General features: G+C 40.4%; 1 protein-coding gene across 2 annotated transcripts in view; it reads left to right on the forward strand.

The window, feature by feature from the left end:
* The first annotated feature begins 964 nt into the window (after positions 1-964).
* The window catches only part of unc5ca (unc-5 netrin receptor Ca), a 191,885-nt gene continuing 173,831 nt past the window's right edge, over positions 965-19,018 (forward strand). Inside the window, exon 1 of one of the 2 annotated variants that reach the window (XM_044195537.1) lies at positions 965-1,523. In XM_044195537.1, coding sequence (XP_044051472.1) covers positions 1,406-1,523 — 118 coding nt within the window. In that variant the 5' untranslated portion in view covers positions 965-1,405. The remainder of the gene's footprint in view (positions 1,524-19,018) is intronic. The other variant, XM_044195538.1, reaches the window with a different exon arrangement.

The raw sequence follows: 19,018 nt of genomic DNA on the forward strand, positions 1-19,018 counted from the left end.
TGTGTGGAAATGTGGGACCATGACTGTAAAACAAACTTGTGGTCACCATGTTTCAAGAGAAAATATCTACTACATGATTTTTCATTTTGCTGGAAACATCATTATTTTGTAGCATAGTGACTATCACTTGCTTGTGGTGGCAGTGAAGGAAATCTCAGTGTAAAATTAGCTGTTTTTTATATAGTGCTTCTGTCAGCCATTCACTCTTGATAGATTTGAATGAATCGCTGTGTCTATGTTGTGTTATTACCTTTTCCCAGTAACCTACTTTAAGATAATGTACACTGTGATGAAGTGGTAAATGTACAATAGCTGGGTGAGTGACCTCCATTTCATGGTCATTATATATAAGTAACTGTACACAATCACCAAGATTAAACTAAATCAATTATAAAGTTCTATCATATTCTTTATATAATCCTTTGCAGTTATCCAACCTTACATCATTTAGTTTTTATATAAGTGTACTACTTTGGCTGCAATAAGGTGGATAAATTCTGTTGTGGAGATCTACCTTTCACAGTACATCATTTTGCAGGTCCGACGGACGTGGCCGTCAGGGGGCAGACATCAGTCGGTGAGCTCTGGGAGAAAACGTGGCTTCCTAGTTTGTTCCACACCGGCAGCAATTAGAGGCGCGCACACGCCCGTACACGCGCAAACAATAGATAGATAGAATGGATTAAACCGAAAAATTACGACACACTAGGCAGATATAGTACAAGACACAAACATACCCAAGTCATAGAAATGCACCAGGAGATTTAAAAAATAAATCCAAGAAAGTAAAAATAATCTGGCTCTGGAACTGTAAAAGTCTTTACAGGAAAATATGATGAAGTTATTTTAAGCCTTAAATATGATATAAGGAGTGAGAGAGAATGTACTTCATCCTGAACGTTTCAAACAACAAAAACATCCCGTGTCAGACATGTCATGAAGAGTCAGATGTTTTCTGAGTGAGATTTTATTTGTTTTGTGAGTTTGACGTTATTAAAGTAGGCTACGAAAGAGGGAACGGATAAAGGGAGAAATAGAGAGTCTAGTACGTTAACCAGAGGGCGGTGGCATTTCTCTCTCTCTCTGCGTAAACGCAGAGAGTGGAGAAGGAGAGAGCGCACGGAGAGAAGAGCAGAGCTCAGTGGCGAGGCAGCAGTGCCGCTGACACGAGTGAAGGGGCCCCGTGGTTATTTCCACCAGCTCTCTCTTCTCACAGCTTAACCTGCGCCTTTTCAGACGGACTTAGGCATCGGGACTAGAGGCTGTACACCCACCCGCCTTTGGTTTTGGACTCGTTTGATTAATCAGCAGACCCTGTGGTGGACGGAGGAGGAGGGGGGGTCTCATTTCCCCCACCGTGGACCGAGGAGTTTTGTGTTTTTATGTGTTTTACGCGTTGCTTGTAATGGGGAAAAGTGAACAGAGAAGTGGAATAGGACACGGGGGTTGCAGCTTGGTGAGGATGTGCGCCACGCCGGGGATCCTGGTTCTCCTGGTGCTCGTACACCGAGGAGTCGCCCAAGGTAAGGCTGGAGAGCGCGTCTTCTTTCAAATCTTTTTCATACACCTGAAATGTTTCAGAGCGATGAACCCTTTCCTTCATCGTCGGGATGCGGCAGTGTGGTAGCGGCGGGATGCCTGTTAGTATGCGGGGAGGCAGAAGTAGCTCCTGCCGTGGAGGTTTACTTTTTTTGTTGTTGCCATATTTCCATTTAGATTGCACTGATGCTGATGAGTGGATGGTTTACGGTCAGTGTCTTAAGGTGGAAAGCATGTATATCTGCGCATTTCCCCGCCTGAAGTACAAACTGAACGGCAAAACTCACAGCTCACGTTTCCCCGCGAGAAACTCCTATTAGGCTAATTAAAGAAGACCGAAAAATATACTATAGACATAGAGTAGGCTTTTGGGTCTCGACTCGCTATTGAGAACCAGATAAAAAGGCTATGAATGTGACCGCAAAAACTCCCGAGGAACACGGTGGGGACTTCAGGTCCCTGTCGTAATTGAATATTGCAGTGATTTTTCATCAGGACCTGTTTCAGTTCCAAATGGTTAAATCAACTCCGAGGTTGCAGTTAAATTCAGGTGAAACCTGGAGGGCAATACTTGGGAGTCCACGATTAGCCGACTAATGTCTCACTGCAGAGCACTTCGCAATACAGAGGCGACGCTTCGCTGCCTCGATTGGAAAATTGATCAGAAGTCACAAACACTCACAGCCGCCAGAAGCTTACAGACAGTTACACAAATCTCACAACAAAACCTCGAGTCCCCAGAGGAAATATGCTGCAAACATCATGGTTGCACTTGAAGATAAAATGCCACAATATCATCAACTCACCATCATTAGCTTATGAGAGAGGTCACCGTATGTGAGTATATAAAATACCGGGCTGTTAAAATGATAAGGCGTTGTGTATTATTAGTACCGCTATAAGCCCCTGGTGAAGCATAACAGGAATATTAAAGAGAGATTTCTGAAGAGTGACGTGCAGACACAGCGGCTGGTGTTTGTGGAGGATATCGCAGGTCACAGGCTTAATGAAGCCCTAAAGTACCCTAACTTTATACCGTTAAGACATTTTTATTTTCATTGAATAGCTCTGTGAGATTCACAATGTGGTAGACTGTTGCTTGGAAATGCTGAAGGGAAAGACGGGCAACATCTTTCTCTCTTTCACACACCCAGTGACCTTCTCAGGGAGAACTTGTGCCTTGTTAATGTTCATCCAAAAGCATTAATGTCCAACCCTTCTGTTGTTTTACCAAGCTGCTTAATTCACCACATATTTCCTGTATGGCCTCAGTGACCTAGAAGTTTGACTTTTATCAGAGGCCCTTATAGTGGATTTTGTCCCCTATTATAGTCTATAGGTATAATATGCTAATATCCTATCAGGACTCAGTGTTATGTTAATCTTTACCCTCCATTATATAACTTATATTCTACTTGAAAGCCTCTTAAAGGGTACAGTAACTTGCCTAGTCCACACACCAGCATGTAGTCAGTAAATTGGTATCGACATTACTGATTGGCCTAGGGTTTTTGTGCTGAATCTGGGCTGTAATTGGACATGATGTTGCTGCCACCTCTCTCTCTCGTTGCCCTGGGGAACAACATTTCAGCATTTCAACACCCACCAATATTCATTATGACCGCTCTCTATTGGTTTACTGTTAAATCGATACATTGCAATTTAGGGACACGATCTGAGTAGGCTCTCACCCACCTCTGATAAATTGCACCTCGCTACCAACATGCGACTCAATTTGACTTTTGTAGAGAAATCTGATAATTGGAAACTAAAACTGTTGATGCTTTTCAGGTAGATGAAACTCCTCAATCTTTGCACACGCCTGAAAAGTGCAGTTTCTGCATTCTGCTCCCCCCCTTTTTTAAAGTTTAGATTCTCCTCTCCCTCCCAGTTTGGGCTTGTCTGATATGTTCCTGTCTGTTATTTCTCTGTTCTAAAGAACTTGACTCATGCCTTTTGAAGTTTGTTCTTTGTGTGTGAGGAGTCACTTCATTAGTTGTTCTACTGAATGGGGCAAAACAAACAAACACATTGACCTAACTGTGGGGGAGTGGTTTTGCTTTGTGTACATAGCTGATGCTCTCTGTGCATCAGTGCTGGATTCAGTTCCCAGTTCATTCAGGTAGAAAACTTCCTTCCAATTACAAACTCTGTGTTTCTATGTGCATTTTGTCTTTTGAATGGGAAATACAAATAGTTGTTTTAACCACATTATTCTGCTGTACAGATGCTCATGCATCATTGAGTGTCTGGCCAGTTCTTGCCTCCACTTTAACTCCACTGTGGAATATGTGGTTTGGTCAGTTTTAATAGCTGAGTTTGTTTTTGAGTTCATAACTAATGGCGGTCAGGATGATGCTGTTTGTGGAAATGATGCTGGCACTGCTGCAGATTCAAATCTAATAATGATGAATGATGAGAATCTTCAAACATTCAAATAAAAAAAAAAAATCCGTTTTGAATACACTCATCCCACAGAGAATGAATTCAATCTAATTCATTCCACTTTACATCCAGGTCTCTCCTAAGCTTTTAATTCGGAACCCCTTTTTTAGGACTTAGTTTTATTTAATCTGGCATGTAGACATCTTCCTCTTAGCTTTACAGAGCTATAGAAACTGTGTTACACTATGGAAAAGTTTCTCGCACACAGACACATGCTTGTGTGCACACAGATGTGCACACACAATAAAAGGAGAGTGTTAGTTGAGATCTTCTCATGCCAGCTCGAGTACATGTGTCAGCCTTCCAACTAAGCCCCACCCTCAAGCCTCTTGGCCTATTAAAAAGCCATTAGCTAAGCCCCTTTACATTTGATCTGGAATGAATAGGTGTCAAGATCACTCTACAAAGTCTGAAAAGTCCCCTTGTTTATTATGATGACTGAGTTGCAGTATGGTCAGGTTCTACAAGTCAGCTGCTATATGAAGTTAGTCTAAATCATTTGGTGTGTTTCTGTTGGTTTCTGGTTACAGATGTTCATATTTCTGTGGTATGGTATGTTTCAGCTATGAAGCACTTCTCTTTCAATTTAACACACACACACGTATTCTAGGACACGTTTTCACTTAGTTTGAACATATATTTTTGAACTAGATGGCAATACAGTTTGAAATAAATATGTGGGAGTGTGTGTGTTTGTGTCCAAGTTTGTGCGTCTGTGCAGGTGTGTAGGTGTATATGTGTGAACCCGGTGGTGCAGAGGTGTAAAGATGTACTGAAAGTGCTCACATGAGAGGTGTGTGTGTGTGTGTGTGTGTGTGTGTGTTCATGAACTTGGCAGGTTAGGGATGTTCTCAGAGAAATCCTGTGGTGTGTGTGTGTGTGTTTCTGTGCGCACGTGTGTGCTGCCAGAATGTCTATACGTAGGAGATTGTGTGAGTTTATATGTGTGTGTCAACTTGGCATCATCAACAGCAGCAGAGCTCACATGGTGTTTCGTTGTGTGTGTGTGTGTACGCGTGCACTTGGCATTATGATATTGCCAGAGCTCCCATGCTGTCTCCCATTATGCTCTGATCCTGCCCCATGGTGCACTGCAGCCATCCAGGGTTCAGTGCTTGTAGGGGGACAGCTGGGATTTATTGGAACTAAATAGGCCAATTTGATTGGCTGCGCTACTCCTGCCAGCGCAATGCGATTGGCCGAGCAGGTTTTATGTGGTCAATTTGATGCTTTTTCTGTATCGGAGCGAGAGAGGGAGACAGGAGTGAGAGAAGGAAAGGATGAATGGATGAGGAAGGGAGAGATCTCTCTGGGTGGTTTGTACCAGCTTTGATCACTCCACTAGGACTTGACAAGCTGACTGACTGCCACACACACACATACACACACAGCAAGTTATTTCTGTGGTCAAACAATGCTGCATTCTCTGCGTGTGTGTATGTGAGTGTACTAGTACGTGCATGTGTGTGTGCTCGGATAGGCCTTCACAGGAGTGTGTGAAAGGAAGTCTTTGACTGTGTCTGGGGTTGTTTTGTATAGAAGACCCTCCTGCTGCTAGCAGCAGCCTAGCGATGGCAGATTTCCCTCACCCTCTCTGCCTTCCTGTTTTATGTTTTATCCTTGCTTACTCATCTGTACATTTAATAGACTCATACTTTTAAGTGTGATGAGATATTTTTCCACCCACCTTTTCTCTATCTGTATCCTTTCAGTCTGTGTCCTCTGTTAGCTGCTGAATGGATTTTACTGACTTTTTTTCTCCTTGCCTGTGGCCTTGCATGTTCATCCAATCGCTCAGTAGATTTTATGTTGGACTGTGAAAATGCTGGACTATGTCTGTCCACCTACAGTTTTATATATGGTTTACTTGGAACACATAGCAATTACAGCTCAGCCTATTTCAAGAATTAAGAGCCTGAACGTGGGTTGTTTGTGTAGCGGCAGAGAACTTTGCAGGCATCCGTTTCTTTGAGGAAAGCAGAGATGAAATCCGGTTTTAAAAGCGCAAGTGTGGTTTTCAAAAGGCTGTGTCGACAAACTGCGTCACACCGCTTGCACCACTCACTATCTCTCACTCTCCGCAGGGGAAAACCCAGGATGGAACATAAGAATGCGTCCCTGTGTGTGTTTGTGTGTGCGCATTTGTGTCTGTGAGCGTGCATGTTTACTAGAGGGACGGGCTGAGCTAGAGAAAAGAGGAAAAGACAAAGGGGAAGCTAAATATTCTGAAACTGATTCCCAGCGTCTCCTGCTGTTAGGCCTAATTCCTTCTAGAGTTTCATGTAAAGATCTGGAATTATGAATTTTTCATGGCCTGTGAAAACCTAAGGCCTCATTTGGGGCTCTCATCTCCAGGCTTTTTGTTTTAGTTAGTTGTGTGTGTGCCTGTGTGGGGCGGGTGTTCGGAGAGAACACCGTTTGTTCCCAATCAATGGCCTACTATATAGTTCCCACTGGTCCCATGTAGTCCTGCACTGCAAAAAATGACGAGCCTATTTTAGTGTAAGATTAAGATGTAAACTTACTTCATTGTGTTTAAAGTTATGTTATTATACTATACTGCAAGATAAAACAGTGGAATACTGTAGTAAATGCACTACGAGGTCATAATGGAATAGCTAAAAGTTCTTATTTGCTATTGATCACAGAAATATTTTGGTAAAGCTTAATCATTTTTTGTAATTTTTTGCAGCATAGTGCAAGTAGAAACTGGGCGTCTTTGATTCCCATAATAAACAGTTGGGCTCAGTGAATCGATGCCACAGAGTGCCAGGCCACAGATTTTTGTACTGTTGTCCATCGTCTCAATTCCTCTTCCCATCATTTGTCCCCATTTCTCTCTCTGACTCCATCTCTCATTCTCTCTGTCCTGCTTTCTCACATTCCCATCTGCTACCTCTGACATTCTGTTTGCCTCTCTCACTTTAGCTCCCTTTTTATTATTCTCTTCCTCTGCTACTGTCTCTCACCACTCTGTCCCTTTCTCTAGTTAGATTTACACTGTTTAATTAGAGTGTGGCCCAAACAGTGGGCATATTGTTGTGTTCTGGACGGGGCCCACAAGCAGCGGGACATTGTGTGTGTGTGTGTGTTTAGAAACATGGTGGAAACTCATCAGTCAGCCAGAGGGAGGGAGAGAGTTTGCCTACGCATTCTCTCTCTCTCACTCACTCACTCACTCACACACACACACACACACACACAGGTCCAATACAGATAGATGGAAGGAAAGAGGAAAGGAAAGAAGGAGGGAAACGGGTAGAGAAATGGAGCTCCACACCATGCCAGCTGCTCTCCATTGAAATCTCACCCTGTATCTCTTTGTTTTAAGACCTTGCCTCTATCCACAGCCGGCAGCTTAGGCTTTTCATGGTCTATATATTCTTTTTATTTGATACCATAAAACCTCCAGTAAATAGTCCGGGCTGGTTTACTTGCTTCAAGAACAATGTGCAGCACACTGCGCTTATTGGAGGCAAGCGATTACTGGAGACCCCGTGTATAAAGAAACTTCTGCCTTTTCAGCTTAATCCCCCTGTCCCTTCCCGTGTCTGTCTCTGACACTTTGTTTGGATACGTGCCAAAGTACCAATCTGCTGCGTCTCCAGATTTTTTGCTCATGGCACTTGTATTAAAGACAAGCTGCAGATTTGGGGATGTATGTATTGTTTTTTTACAGAATTATCGCAGATTCCTGCAGTGGAAACCTTATGAGCTGCAGCATTGCTTAGGTGTCACTCCTTAAACACACACAAATGTACACATTTCTACATATGAGTCTGAAAAGAACAATTGCTTGAGTGCAGACACACGACCAGCAGATGGGTGCTGGGTGCTTTGGCTGATTGGTATGTTTGTGTGTTGGAGCAAGAGAGTCTTATTTGTGTCACCATGAATATGTAATTAAGCTGCTATTGAGAAAAGACGACGTGCCACAACAGGGGGTCCACGAGACTGGGACCGGGGTCCTTTTTGTTTCCACTGAAAGCTTGTTGTGGGCATTGTCCTGTATTGAGAGGGTGAAAGAGAAGATGGAGAAAAAAGAAAGGAGGGACAAGGTTAAGAGCAGAAACATAAGGCAAACACAGAAATGGAGAATGAAAGAATAAAAGAATGAAAGGGGGAAGGTGTTTTTTTTCCTTTCTTTTTTGTGTGGAGAATTTGACATTCACACCCCTTTTTGATAGGAAACAAAGCTGCACTGTAAAAGCCCATTCAACTCCTGGTTGAGTGTGGAGAGAGGATTGGGGAGAGGAGGAGGAGGAAAAGGAGGAGGAAGCGAGCAAGCTTGCTGAGCTGCGTTGGGGAAGCCGCCTGAAGGATTAGTCTTTCTCTTCTTCGTATCTTTCGCCACTACATTCTCTCTTCCTTTGCAACTCTTTTCCTCTCCCGCTCTCCTTTCTACAACCCCCTTTTAAACCATTTTTCCTCCCTTTGTCACGTTTCCTTGCTCCATCAGTCCAACCCCTCCCTCCTTCACCCCCAACAGTAACTCTTTTCTTTTTTTCTCTCTCTCTCTCTCTCTCTCTCTCTCTCTCTCTCTCTCTCTCTCTCTCTCCGTGCCAAAACTGTCTGGTAATCTAGTGGTCCATCTGAAGGAATATGCAAAAACCTGAAACCATAATTACTATAATCACCACTGTAACTTTTTACCTCCTAGGCTTACGTCTGCACTTTGCACATATGTGTGCACACACACACAAACACAAGAGTTATGCCTGTTTTGAAAGAGTACATTGTAATTCTGTAGGATGCCGTGGAAAAAAGGGGATTTAGTATGTGTTGTAAAAAGGTTTCTGGTTGCCTGTTCTCCTGCTGTAGACATGATTTAATTTACTGTACTGTACCCTGTGTAAGCTTAGGAACAACAATGGACTAACACACACACAGGCAGGCAAGAATGCACAAAAACGACAAACGCTGTACAATTCAGTTACAGTTTATGGTGTATGATCGGTACACAGGCGTGCACACACAAACTCACTCTGTACAATAGACACACATATGGTACAAGGCCATTCGCTTATTTTGGCTCCACATCAGCTGTAATAGGGAACTCTGTATATTTTACTCCGCGGGTGACAAGATTACATGTAAGCAGTTTGCTTTGATTCATTTGAACACAGCATTTCTAAGTGGCTAATGAATATGGGCAGTACTTTGCTGAGAAGGCGCGTTTGTGTGTCCATTTTGTGTGTGTGGATGAAATATCACATTGTTATTTTCCAGAATTATCCATGCACACAGTGCTTTTTTACCTCCCCAGAGGAGCACAGGTAGGAAGGCACTGTAGGTGGAGAGAGGAGAGAAAGGAGAGAATAATGACTCTCCACTGTAAAAACGTTGCTTCTTGAAATCTTTTGTTCTCCGGGAAAAAAGTGATCATATAGGGGTGAAAAAGGCAGGGAATCAGAAAAGCCAGACAGAGCAATGTTGAGCGAGTGGGAGGGAGAAAGATAGAGTGACTTGGATATACAGTAGGGATCAAGCGAGGAAGCGAGATAGGGAAAGACTGCGGGGTTAGTAATTAATCACAGTTCTCAGAGAGAGGGAAGAGATTTGATGGGAAAAAACAGTGAAAAAGGGATGACTGAATAATTTCACTCAACTTGAATTTACAGTCGTACAGTGGCTTTGGTGTTTGCATCACCTTCACTTTAAAAACGGTCCAATTTTAGGGTTATAATAAGAGTTAAACTGTTTTCAAGCTTTTCAAGCAACACGTTTTTCAAATAACAAGAAGATACAGAAGCTGTGAGGTGAGCTGGTGGTATGCAATGCTGATTTCTAGTATTCATTGTGTGTGTGTGTGTGTGTGTGTGTGTGTGTGTGTGTGTCAATGAGAGACATACAGAAGCCCCTTTTTTACAGTCTTATACAAAAGAACAATCTAGCTGCCTCTCACACTGCCCAAGGCTAAGTGCTAAAATGGAACTGTTGACACTGTAAAGTCTAGGTTTACTTTGTTTTTAGACATAGCTCTACTCATGGAGCAGAGTTAGCTGGCTTGACATTAAAACTGAAAAGTTGGTCTAGGAGTCAGTCGGCTAATACGTCTTAAAAAAAAAAAGTTTGGTCCATGCTACACAGAGTGAAAGGTACCAGTTGTATAGAAGGTTTTTTTTTTGCTTGATGGAAAATGTTGCCTTTGTCTCCACAAATTTCTGTATGAAAAGATGATGAAAGTGAATTTATTCATCACTTGTTGCCAATGTAAGACTGTACAGAACAGATTGGACATTGGTTTCCTGCAGGTTCTACTTCAACATACGTCTGCATTTCATACCTTTTTGTTTTATTGCATGTTTTTGAATGTATTTGTTTGGTGTGCAGAAATTGCTACGCAGGCTTTCCTATTGGGAGATCACTTTAATATTGAGTAAAATAAGAAAGGTGCAATATGAATAAAAAGACACATCACTCTGATATTGCCATCATATTGAAGGGAAATGTACACAGACTTTGGACATTTGAAGAACAACCCTACTTCATGTGCACAACTGATTTATTCAGTGGCAAATTAGATTATTCATATTTATTTATTTTCTATTTCAGATTGTTTCTATTACAGACAGTCAGATTGAAATCAGTTGGGATTAAGATCAGGTTAAAATGTACATTTAATTTTTTACTGTGGAAAATTTTTACTTCTCAATGTATCACTTAAGGCACTAAAATCCTTTTTATTCAGTGGCTTAAAAAATCCAGAGGGTCAACTGTTTGCTACCAACTTCAATAAGCACTGAGTCAGTTGCTGGTGGAGATAATCAGATATTACTTTTTGGGAAAGACTGTTTCCAGAGAGGCTGAAATTAAATGGGGTGATGATGAGGTCAATGGATTAAGGCTTTAAAGTTGTTTTGAATGATTGAGAGATTTAAGATCTTTTCTCCTACAGTGTCTCACCAACCTTCAGAGTGAAAGTCAGTTTTTATTATGGGTGCTCAACATTGTGACTCAGCAGTGCAGCTATAAAAGTACAGACCTACTGACTTGTTTTGTGCAGTTGTTTATAGCGTGTTTCAGCTATGCTTTGTTTTCATTGATTCTCTCCCACACATTGTGTGTTCAAGTACACATCACTTGTGTTTGCACGTGTGCTAACTTGTTAGCTGTGCTGTTTTGAGCCCTCTGGCTCTCCGGCTGTATTGTCTTACAATGTTTATTGATATTTATTCAAAAAAAAAACAACAACTTTGGATTGACCCTAAAAATTTCTCTTTCTTACTCCCTCAGCTTGTGGTATTTTGTTGTTTCCTCCCCCAAGGATTTCTGTAAGGCTTCTGGTCATGGCAGGTACAGAAGTAGTAGTAGTAGTCTGTGTGTATTTCACTGCTTGTTGTTTTTGAACTTAAAACAAAGTTCACTGTAGCTCATTATGCAGTTTCAGGTCAGTTGATTTAAACAGTTTTTGATATGACAATCTTTTACTATGAAGTGCCACTTTGGTGCTAATATTTTGGTAACCATTTCTGCTCAAAAGGCCGAAGGATTTAATACTCTGTGATGATGTAAAATAAAGTAATCCACTATGCTTTCATGTATTGTCTTGGAATGATCAGTTTTGAGATACTTAATCAGCAGATGAACATAATTGGATGAAGGGATGACATAATGACACTAGTGTGCTCGTCACTAATGACTAATATTTAGCTGTTTTCCTCTGACAGACTTGTTTAAACCACAATACTCCATTGCAAATCTGCCAAATCAAACACAGCATTTTAAAGCTCATTTAATGTCTCATTGATTCAGTCAGGGATTTAAACTCCTCCATTCCAATTGTGATCATTACACATCCTTAAAAAGGATCAACCCTTGTTTAAATCAAAGATGGACTTCATCTGACACATTGTTCATGAAATGTTGAGGTATCACATCATTATCTGTGTTTTGGGAGGATGGAGATTGGCGCTCCCTGCTATCATCTGTCAGCTGATGAAATCTAGATGCAATTTTATTACATGAAAGTTACAGGCACACACACACACTTAATCTGAGAGGGTTATAATGAAAAAGTTCATGAAACAAAGGAAGAGCTACTATGAATATGTAAAAAACTGACAATTCCCTTTTTCAAATGATATTTGTATGTTTATAATTCTTCATTCTTTAGGAAGTAAGACAAGGAAAGACTGGAGTTAAAAAAAATGCAACAACCACTGGAACCGTGTCCTGATCTTTTCTCAAAGAATTTACAGTGCTACTTTGATGTTGTAAACAACTTAGTCAGTAATGAGGGACACTGTTTTACTCTGTCTGAAGCATCACTGCTTTTAATCAGTAGGGTGTGGACATATATTGTTGTTTTCCCAACATCATTTAGCTGTAATGAATGCATTTTATTTTATTTTGAGTTGGTGACAACATCAGATCATTCATCTTTTTGTGAAAGTAACTTGTATATCTTTAGAAAAAATTAATGACAAATATGCAGCACCTTTTTTTTAATCAAATGAGTGCTGGTTTGGATGATGTAGTCCTGTTTGTGTCACTTTCCCCAATGAAAGGAATGAACGCCCCAGCAGATGATTACATTCCGATGAAAAGTCTTGTAGCCAAGAATCTCTATGTGAGCACATTTTTACATAAATATTGAATTTACTTAATTTCAGTGCTGTGTTGCTTTTATACAGAAAACCTTTTCTAGTCTGCTTAAGTGTTTCAATTCTTTACTTGCTAAACTGAAAAATGGTCTGTTTTGTATTTGGATGATTTGGCTTGAGGAATTGTTTCTTGTTTGTGGGTGCAAGCTTACTGTGGCTTTTAAATCTTTGTGCAATTTTTGAGGCCCACACACACTTTGTATCATTCTCAGCTCGCAACAAAAAGCACAGATTAGCTCTCTTTCCACAGAAATCGTAGAAAATATCTCTTCCTGATCCCAGTCCCAGCAGTGAGGAAAGTTAATTTTACACAAGTACATCATATGATCACTAGGGCTGTACCGAATAGTTCAAAGCTTTGAATCTTCATTCATAATGTTGACATTCAAAATCAAAATCAACAGTCGAATACTGCGCAGCTTTTTTTTTCTTTTTTTTTTGCATGTCTATTCATTCTGTTTAAAGGGATTAGGCTAAAGGATAGGCTAAAGGATAAAGATTAGGCTACACTAATATTATTAGTATTATACTATTTATAGAATTAGATTCCAGTGGTGGCTGCAAAGGATTGTTTCCGACTCTTGTGATCCAAACATTTCCAATAACTCCAGACCATTGTAAAGTCAAAATGTATTGAAAAAAGATCATGTGCAAAACTCACAGCATGCTTTTATCTAACGAAATATTCTGCTTCAATTCATATTTGTTGACGTTTAGCTTTTCAAAAACAATATTTTCAGTGCGGTCAAAAAACTGTTTGCTCTCCTGCCACACACAAAGGGAGACATGCACCTGATGAATCACTTTATTCAAATTGAGGATTTTTTTCTTTTTTCTTTAGGGTAATGATGTCATAAAATATGATGACAGACATTTGAAAACCTCGATAGAAGCTTTGAATGTAAAAAAAAAAAAAAAGAAAAATGACATTCTGTACAGCCCTAAAGATCACAATGACACACAGGTGTTTCGTATCTGAGGCTGTAATCCCGCACATTTCAAAGGGGTTTGGGACTCAGCCATTCACCTCAGACAGATATTCTTGCTTTTTTGCTTTCCTTTTATTTTTTTCTGTTGCCATCATCCCGAGGCACAGCTGGTGTAGTGGTGCAGTAACGGTTTTCAGCACACAAACTGGCTCACTGTCCAATGACATGTGGCACAATCAGCCCGCCAATACTGGGAAAACACACACACAGTTGTGTTTCTATCACTTCAGAGGACATTACATTGACTTACATTCATTTCCTGGAGACTTACCCTGACCATAACCTAAACCTTACCTCACCCTAACCTTAAACCAAGTCTTTGCCCTAAAATGTAATGATTTATGTTATGGGGACTCTCATTTTGTCCCCAAAAGGAAGGTGAGTCCCCACAATGTGACTGTGTAAGCAGGTTTATGTCCCCACAACATGAGTAATAGACACACACACACACACACACACACACACACACACAGAGTATACCAAGGGACAAGTGTCTCTGCTCTGTTGTACACTTGCATACAAGGGGGTTTCCAGACAGGGCAGCCAACACACACACACACACACACACACACACATACATAATGGCACTGAATGGTTAGTTTGGCAGTTAAAGTAGCAGTGTGGATAGACACTGTGTCTCCATATGCAGTAGCTGTTGTGTTCTTGGCAGGTTTGGTATATCCTGTCACTCTCTTGGACCATGTCTGATATTTTGACAGTTGTAGTTTCAGAAAGGCGGGAAAAGCCACCTGTACAGATTATGTTTGTACCAAATTTGTTCAAACTCTTATATAGCTTATCTCTAGGCCATGATACCTTTAAATCATTTGGCATTTTGGTTATCATAATATGGTTATATAGCTTTAAATGTAGTCTTTTCCTGGGCTTAAAGTAAATTTAAAGGGGTACTGTAGTGATTTAGTATTCCACTTGTGTAAAGTTGGGGGACTTACAAGAGACAGATTTAAAAAAGAATGGTCAAATTCAAAGCAGCAGAGGCCAGATATTCTGATTTTGAGTCTCTAGTATAGGTCAAGCACCAAAAACACTGGATCCTACATTTTGCTAAATGTAAGCATATAGCATTTTTCATTAGACAAAGTAACCTTAATGACATCATCTGGCTTATTTTTTCAAACTTTTGGAAGTTCCCTCCTCTGCCACAGAAGACATTATGTTTTCACAAGCTGAGTAGTACTCCTTGCGACAAATCAGCTGAACCGTATGTGTAAAATTGGTGGAGTGCCCCCTTTTTTAAAGGTTTTGTGTTTTCTGAAAACACCAAAAGTAATTTTAATCTTAAAATATCATCAGATTATTGATATTGAGATAAACAGTCAAAAATATTGGGATGTTTGATTTTATCTGCGAGTTAAGCTTACATGTACACTAATATTCATATAATGAAGACGTTTACATGGAATTTAGAGTGACCAGGCCACTTATCTCCACACTAATATTAGCAGGTAAAAAGATGACAGTGTTGCCTAAGTTTGTGCATCTTTGTCAAAGTATATCCATCCTGTTTAGGGTTTCATAACCAATCTCTGCTTTTCACCAGAATACTGTACAGGGCCACATCATGCCTGGACATCTACCTCAAATAAATTGGTTACAACTGTACCCGCTGCACACAATAGCAACATTGTTGCCTACTTGTTGAAATATGCTTCATGGTATGTACTGTGTGGCAAGTAGCCATCTGTAAGCTATATATTTTACACTTGTGCCAATGACATCATGTGTATGGGGTTACTTTTTCTGTGAGCAGATGAATGAGCGGGAGACTTATGTCATAGTGTCAAAGCAGGGTTATTTCACCACATCAAAAGAACATGAAATAAGTGTCTGTGAGCCTCCCTCTGTTTTCTCCTCACTCTGTGTCCATCTCTGTTTCTCTTTTACACTGTCTTGTGTCCATCTCTTCTTCACTCCCTCTCATCTTTCTCCATTTTGGTCCGAGTCTCTCCCTTCATTCTTTCTTTCTTTCCTTTCTTCCTTCTTGGGGGAAGGGGAGATTTAAACTTTGAACAAAAGACACAAGGAGGAAAACTTTGCAGAAACATTTGAAGTGTTTTTCCCCCTTCTCTGTTCTGAGAAATGTCATCCACACCCAAAGAACAGTTTCAAAAGAAGCAGAAAGGAGCTGACTACAGCCAGACAATGCCCACGGCTCCCTCTAGCTCCTCCAAATCCGTGTATTGTTGCTGTGGTTATTTGTGTTGCTTCTTCCTCTGGGCTCCTCCAGGGTTTTTGTTTATCTCCGCTCAGTGCTGAGGTCTTGTCAGAAAATGAGGGCAGGGCTGCCGTTTTGGCCCCAGGTCAACTTGCAACTCGCAAAAGTTTATTTTCAGTTTGAAAATGAACTGAAACCCACAGCTAATGACAAACTTGCCAGTTAGTTTGGAGTTCAGATTTGTTTATTTTTTTTGGACTTTGTGGTAGCATCTGCAGTATTTTACTGTATTCACTCAGTAGTGGTGAACTGGTGAAGAACATTGTCAACAATGCTACAGAAACGAGTGCTCGAAAGACTCACCATTACTTTCATCCTGAAATCACATCATGCAACGGAACCATAAATACAAAACTCATAGCAGACAGTATGCATGTGATCCTTGCTTGGTACCAGCTTGTGATGTATTAACCATGATTTAATGGAAATATTCCACACAATATTGCCTTTTTATGAAGGTGATCATAAATAGAAATTATTTATTTTCTGTAAATGAGGAAAAGGGGTTGAGCGTGCAGCACTGTTAAGTTTAAGAGTTTTAGAGCAAATGTTGTGTCACTCCTCATTTAATCTCCGGCTGAAAGGGACCTATATGTTGCAGGATTCAGGGGAAAAGAGCAGTCCTCACCTTCCCAATATAGTTTCCTCCACACTGTGCCATTGTAGAGTTCAGTTTAAGTCCTTTAAGCTTTTAGTTCCATCACTTTTGGCCTTCAGAGCTCAGGAGGGGAGGTGTGTCCGATGAATTATTTACAGAGCACAGAGTTAAGATAACAAAATGCTTCAAAGTTTCAGACAGACTGGTGCCACCAGGGTTATATAGACTTTGTAGTGATGTGTGCATTAGAGAGCTTAGGTGAGTGGGAAAAAGTCAAAATCCTGATATCATAAATAATATCTTAAAGGGTCTGTTCATTCAAATTACATAAAGCATATTATTCCGGGTTTTAAGACGTGTGTCTCTGAGATTTCTGCTTTCACCTCAAAATCGAGGTGAGTGAATTTCGACTGTGGCATTCACACCAAAGACATAGTCCCTATAAAAACTGTTCACAATAGGGTCTGTGGATTATCTAGAGTAAAGGGGACATTGTATCTGGAAAGAAATGCTACTGTTGTATATATACATTTTTTTCATTTTCTTTTAATGCTGTAGGCACCACAAACGAAATTCTATTCACCTCTGCTGTATTGGTGAGGCTGCAGAAATTTCAGGGACAGATATCTCAAAACCTGGGCACATAAAACCAAATCTATATGTGCATGGCAAGATACCACTAGAGGTAAGCGAGAAAATATGTTACTCATTTAATTATGAATTTGGTTGCACTGACCCTTTTAAAAGACACTTTATTTGAACTGCTTTCCTTTTTTAAGGGCACATTTCGTTGTTTTTAAATTTACTTTACATTGTTTATGCCTTCTTTTATTGATGGCTTTTGATGTTCATTACATAGTGGATACATTCTGTTTTTGCATTTAAAAGTTCCGTACAAATGACAGTATATTTTCATTTACAGTTCTAGTAACAAGAGTAACTGTAGTCTTAGCCGTAGTAGTAGAAGTAAGAAATATTGCCTCACGGAAATGTCAGACTTTAAACAGAATCTGGTCGATAGGAGGGGAAGGCTAATGAAAAACAGTAACTACTTTAAAAAAGACTGAAGTTCAAAAGGCGTCTCAACTTTAAAGTGCTATTTCAGGTTAGGGTTCTCCTAATTTTTCTCCAGTCAATACTCTAAACAAGGCCTTTAATCTGTGGAAACAAAACAGATTGTATTCTGGTTTTGTAGACCAAGTGTTGCAACCAATTTGCCTGTAGAAAATCAATCAAAGCAGATTTACCGTTTCCCCCATGTCACATACATAGAATTGGTTAAAACACAAACAAACACACACACACACACACACAGCTGTCTCGGAGGTCTGTTTAAGTGGACATTTAATCATCAAGGACCTTTTCCTGCTGGCTGCTCCATTGAGTGGGTCAGACACACACACACACACACACACACACACACACACACACACACACACACACCCCTGTCGTGTGGCAGTGTATTGATTTTCAGTGTTGTTCATGTGCTGTTAAACAAGACAGTAATAATGAAGCAACATTGTTTAGTCTGCTTATTGAACTGTGACTGGCCGACATTGATTGTTGTCTTCTACTTTGGGAATGCATTTGTGTCTGTGTGTGGTTGTAACTTTGTGGATGAGTGTAGCTGTGGGTGTTCAGGTGTGTGTTTGTGTTGTGTGTTTGTAGCTAGCTTTGAGAAGGCGAAGGAGGAGGAACTATTGCAGGCAGGACAGACGTCTTGCTTAAGCTTCTTTCGCTAATTTCTCTTTTTTTCTTGGTAGTTCAGGGTGAAGCTCAGTCAAGGCTGGAGAAAATATGGAGAGAGGAAAGAGTACAGAAGACAGTGAGGGTGGAAGAAAGAGATTAGCGAGAGGAAGATCTCTGTCACTGAGGTGTTTGACAACACTGACTGGAGGCAGAACTTAGTGAGAGAGACAAAGGATAACGGAGAAAGAGAACAAGGGCGAAAGAGTTGTTAAAAGAAAGTGAGAGAAGAAGAGTGGGGCAAATAAAAGGCAAGGAAAACTCAGGAGAAAAGGGGGGAGAGCTACATGTTACATTCCAAGGCCTCTATCAACTTCAGGAGCACTATTTCAGTCCTTTTATATCTGCACTCCTTATACAGATCTATAAAAATCACTGCAGCATCACTTATGTCTGATTCAGAAAATAGAGCTGTTCTATATCCTAGAGCAATGGTTGGAGTCAAATGAATGCTTATCACATCAGGATAAAATGTGGTCCTGATCTATACATTTCAGAACTAATTAGTCTGGAGCTATTTCTCAAATATCAAACTACCTCAAATTGAGCAGTTATTGAATAAATGTCCCTTTTTATTCTTTTTTCACAGATCAACCTGGAGGCAAATCTTTTAAACTTAGAAATAAAGTTGCTATCAGAACTTTAGGTTTGAGGTTTTCGTGTACAAATGATACTATTTTACTGCTATATCATAAGTGACACGGCCTGTTGCAGAGCACCATGTAGTGCTGTAGAAAAGGTTGAATAAGTCTTCGTAAATGTACCTGAATGAAGCTCATACTTAAGTCTTACCATGTTATTAACTCTAGAAGTACTATCCTGTAGGCTTCAAAAGAATTCATTGAGCTCTGTGCATTTC

The sequence above is a fragment of the Siniperca chuatsi genome, linkage group LG5 (assembly GCF_020085105.1).
Source record: "Siniperca chuatsi isolate FFG_IHB_CAS linkage group LG5, ASM2008510v1, whole genome shotgun sequence".
In the NCBI taxonomy this organism is placed as follows: domain Eukaryota; kingdom Metazoa; phylum Chordata; class Actinopteri; order Centrarchiformes; family Sinipercidae; genus Siniperca; species Siniperca chuatsi.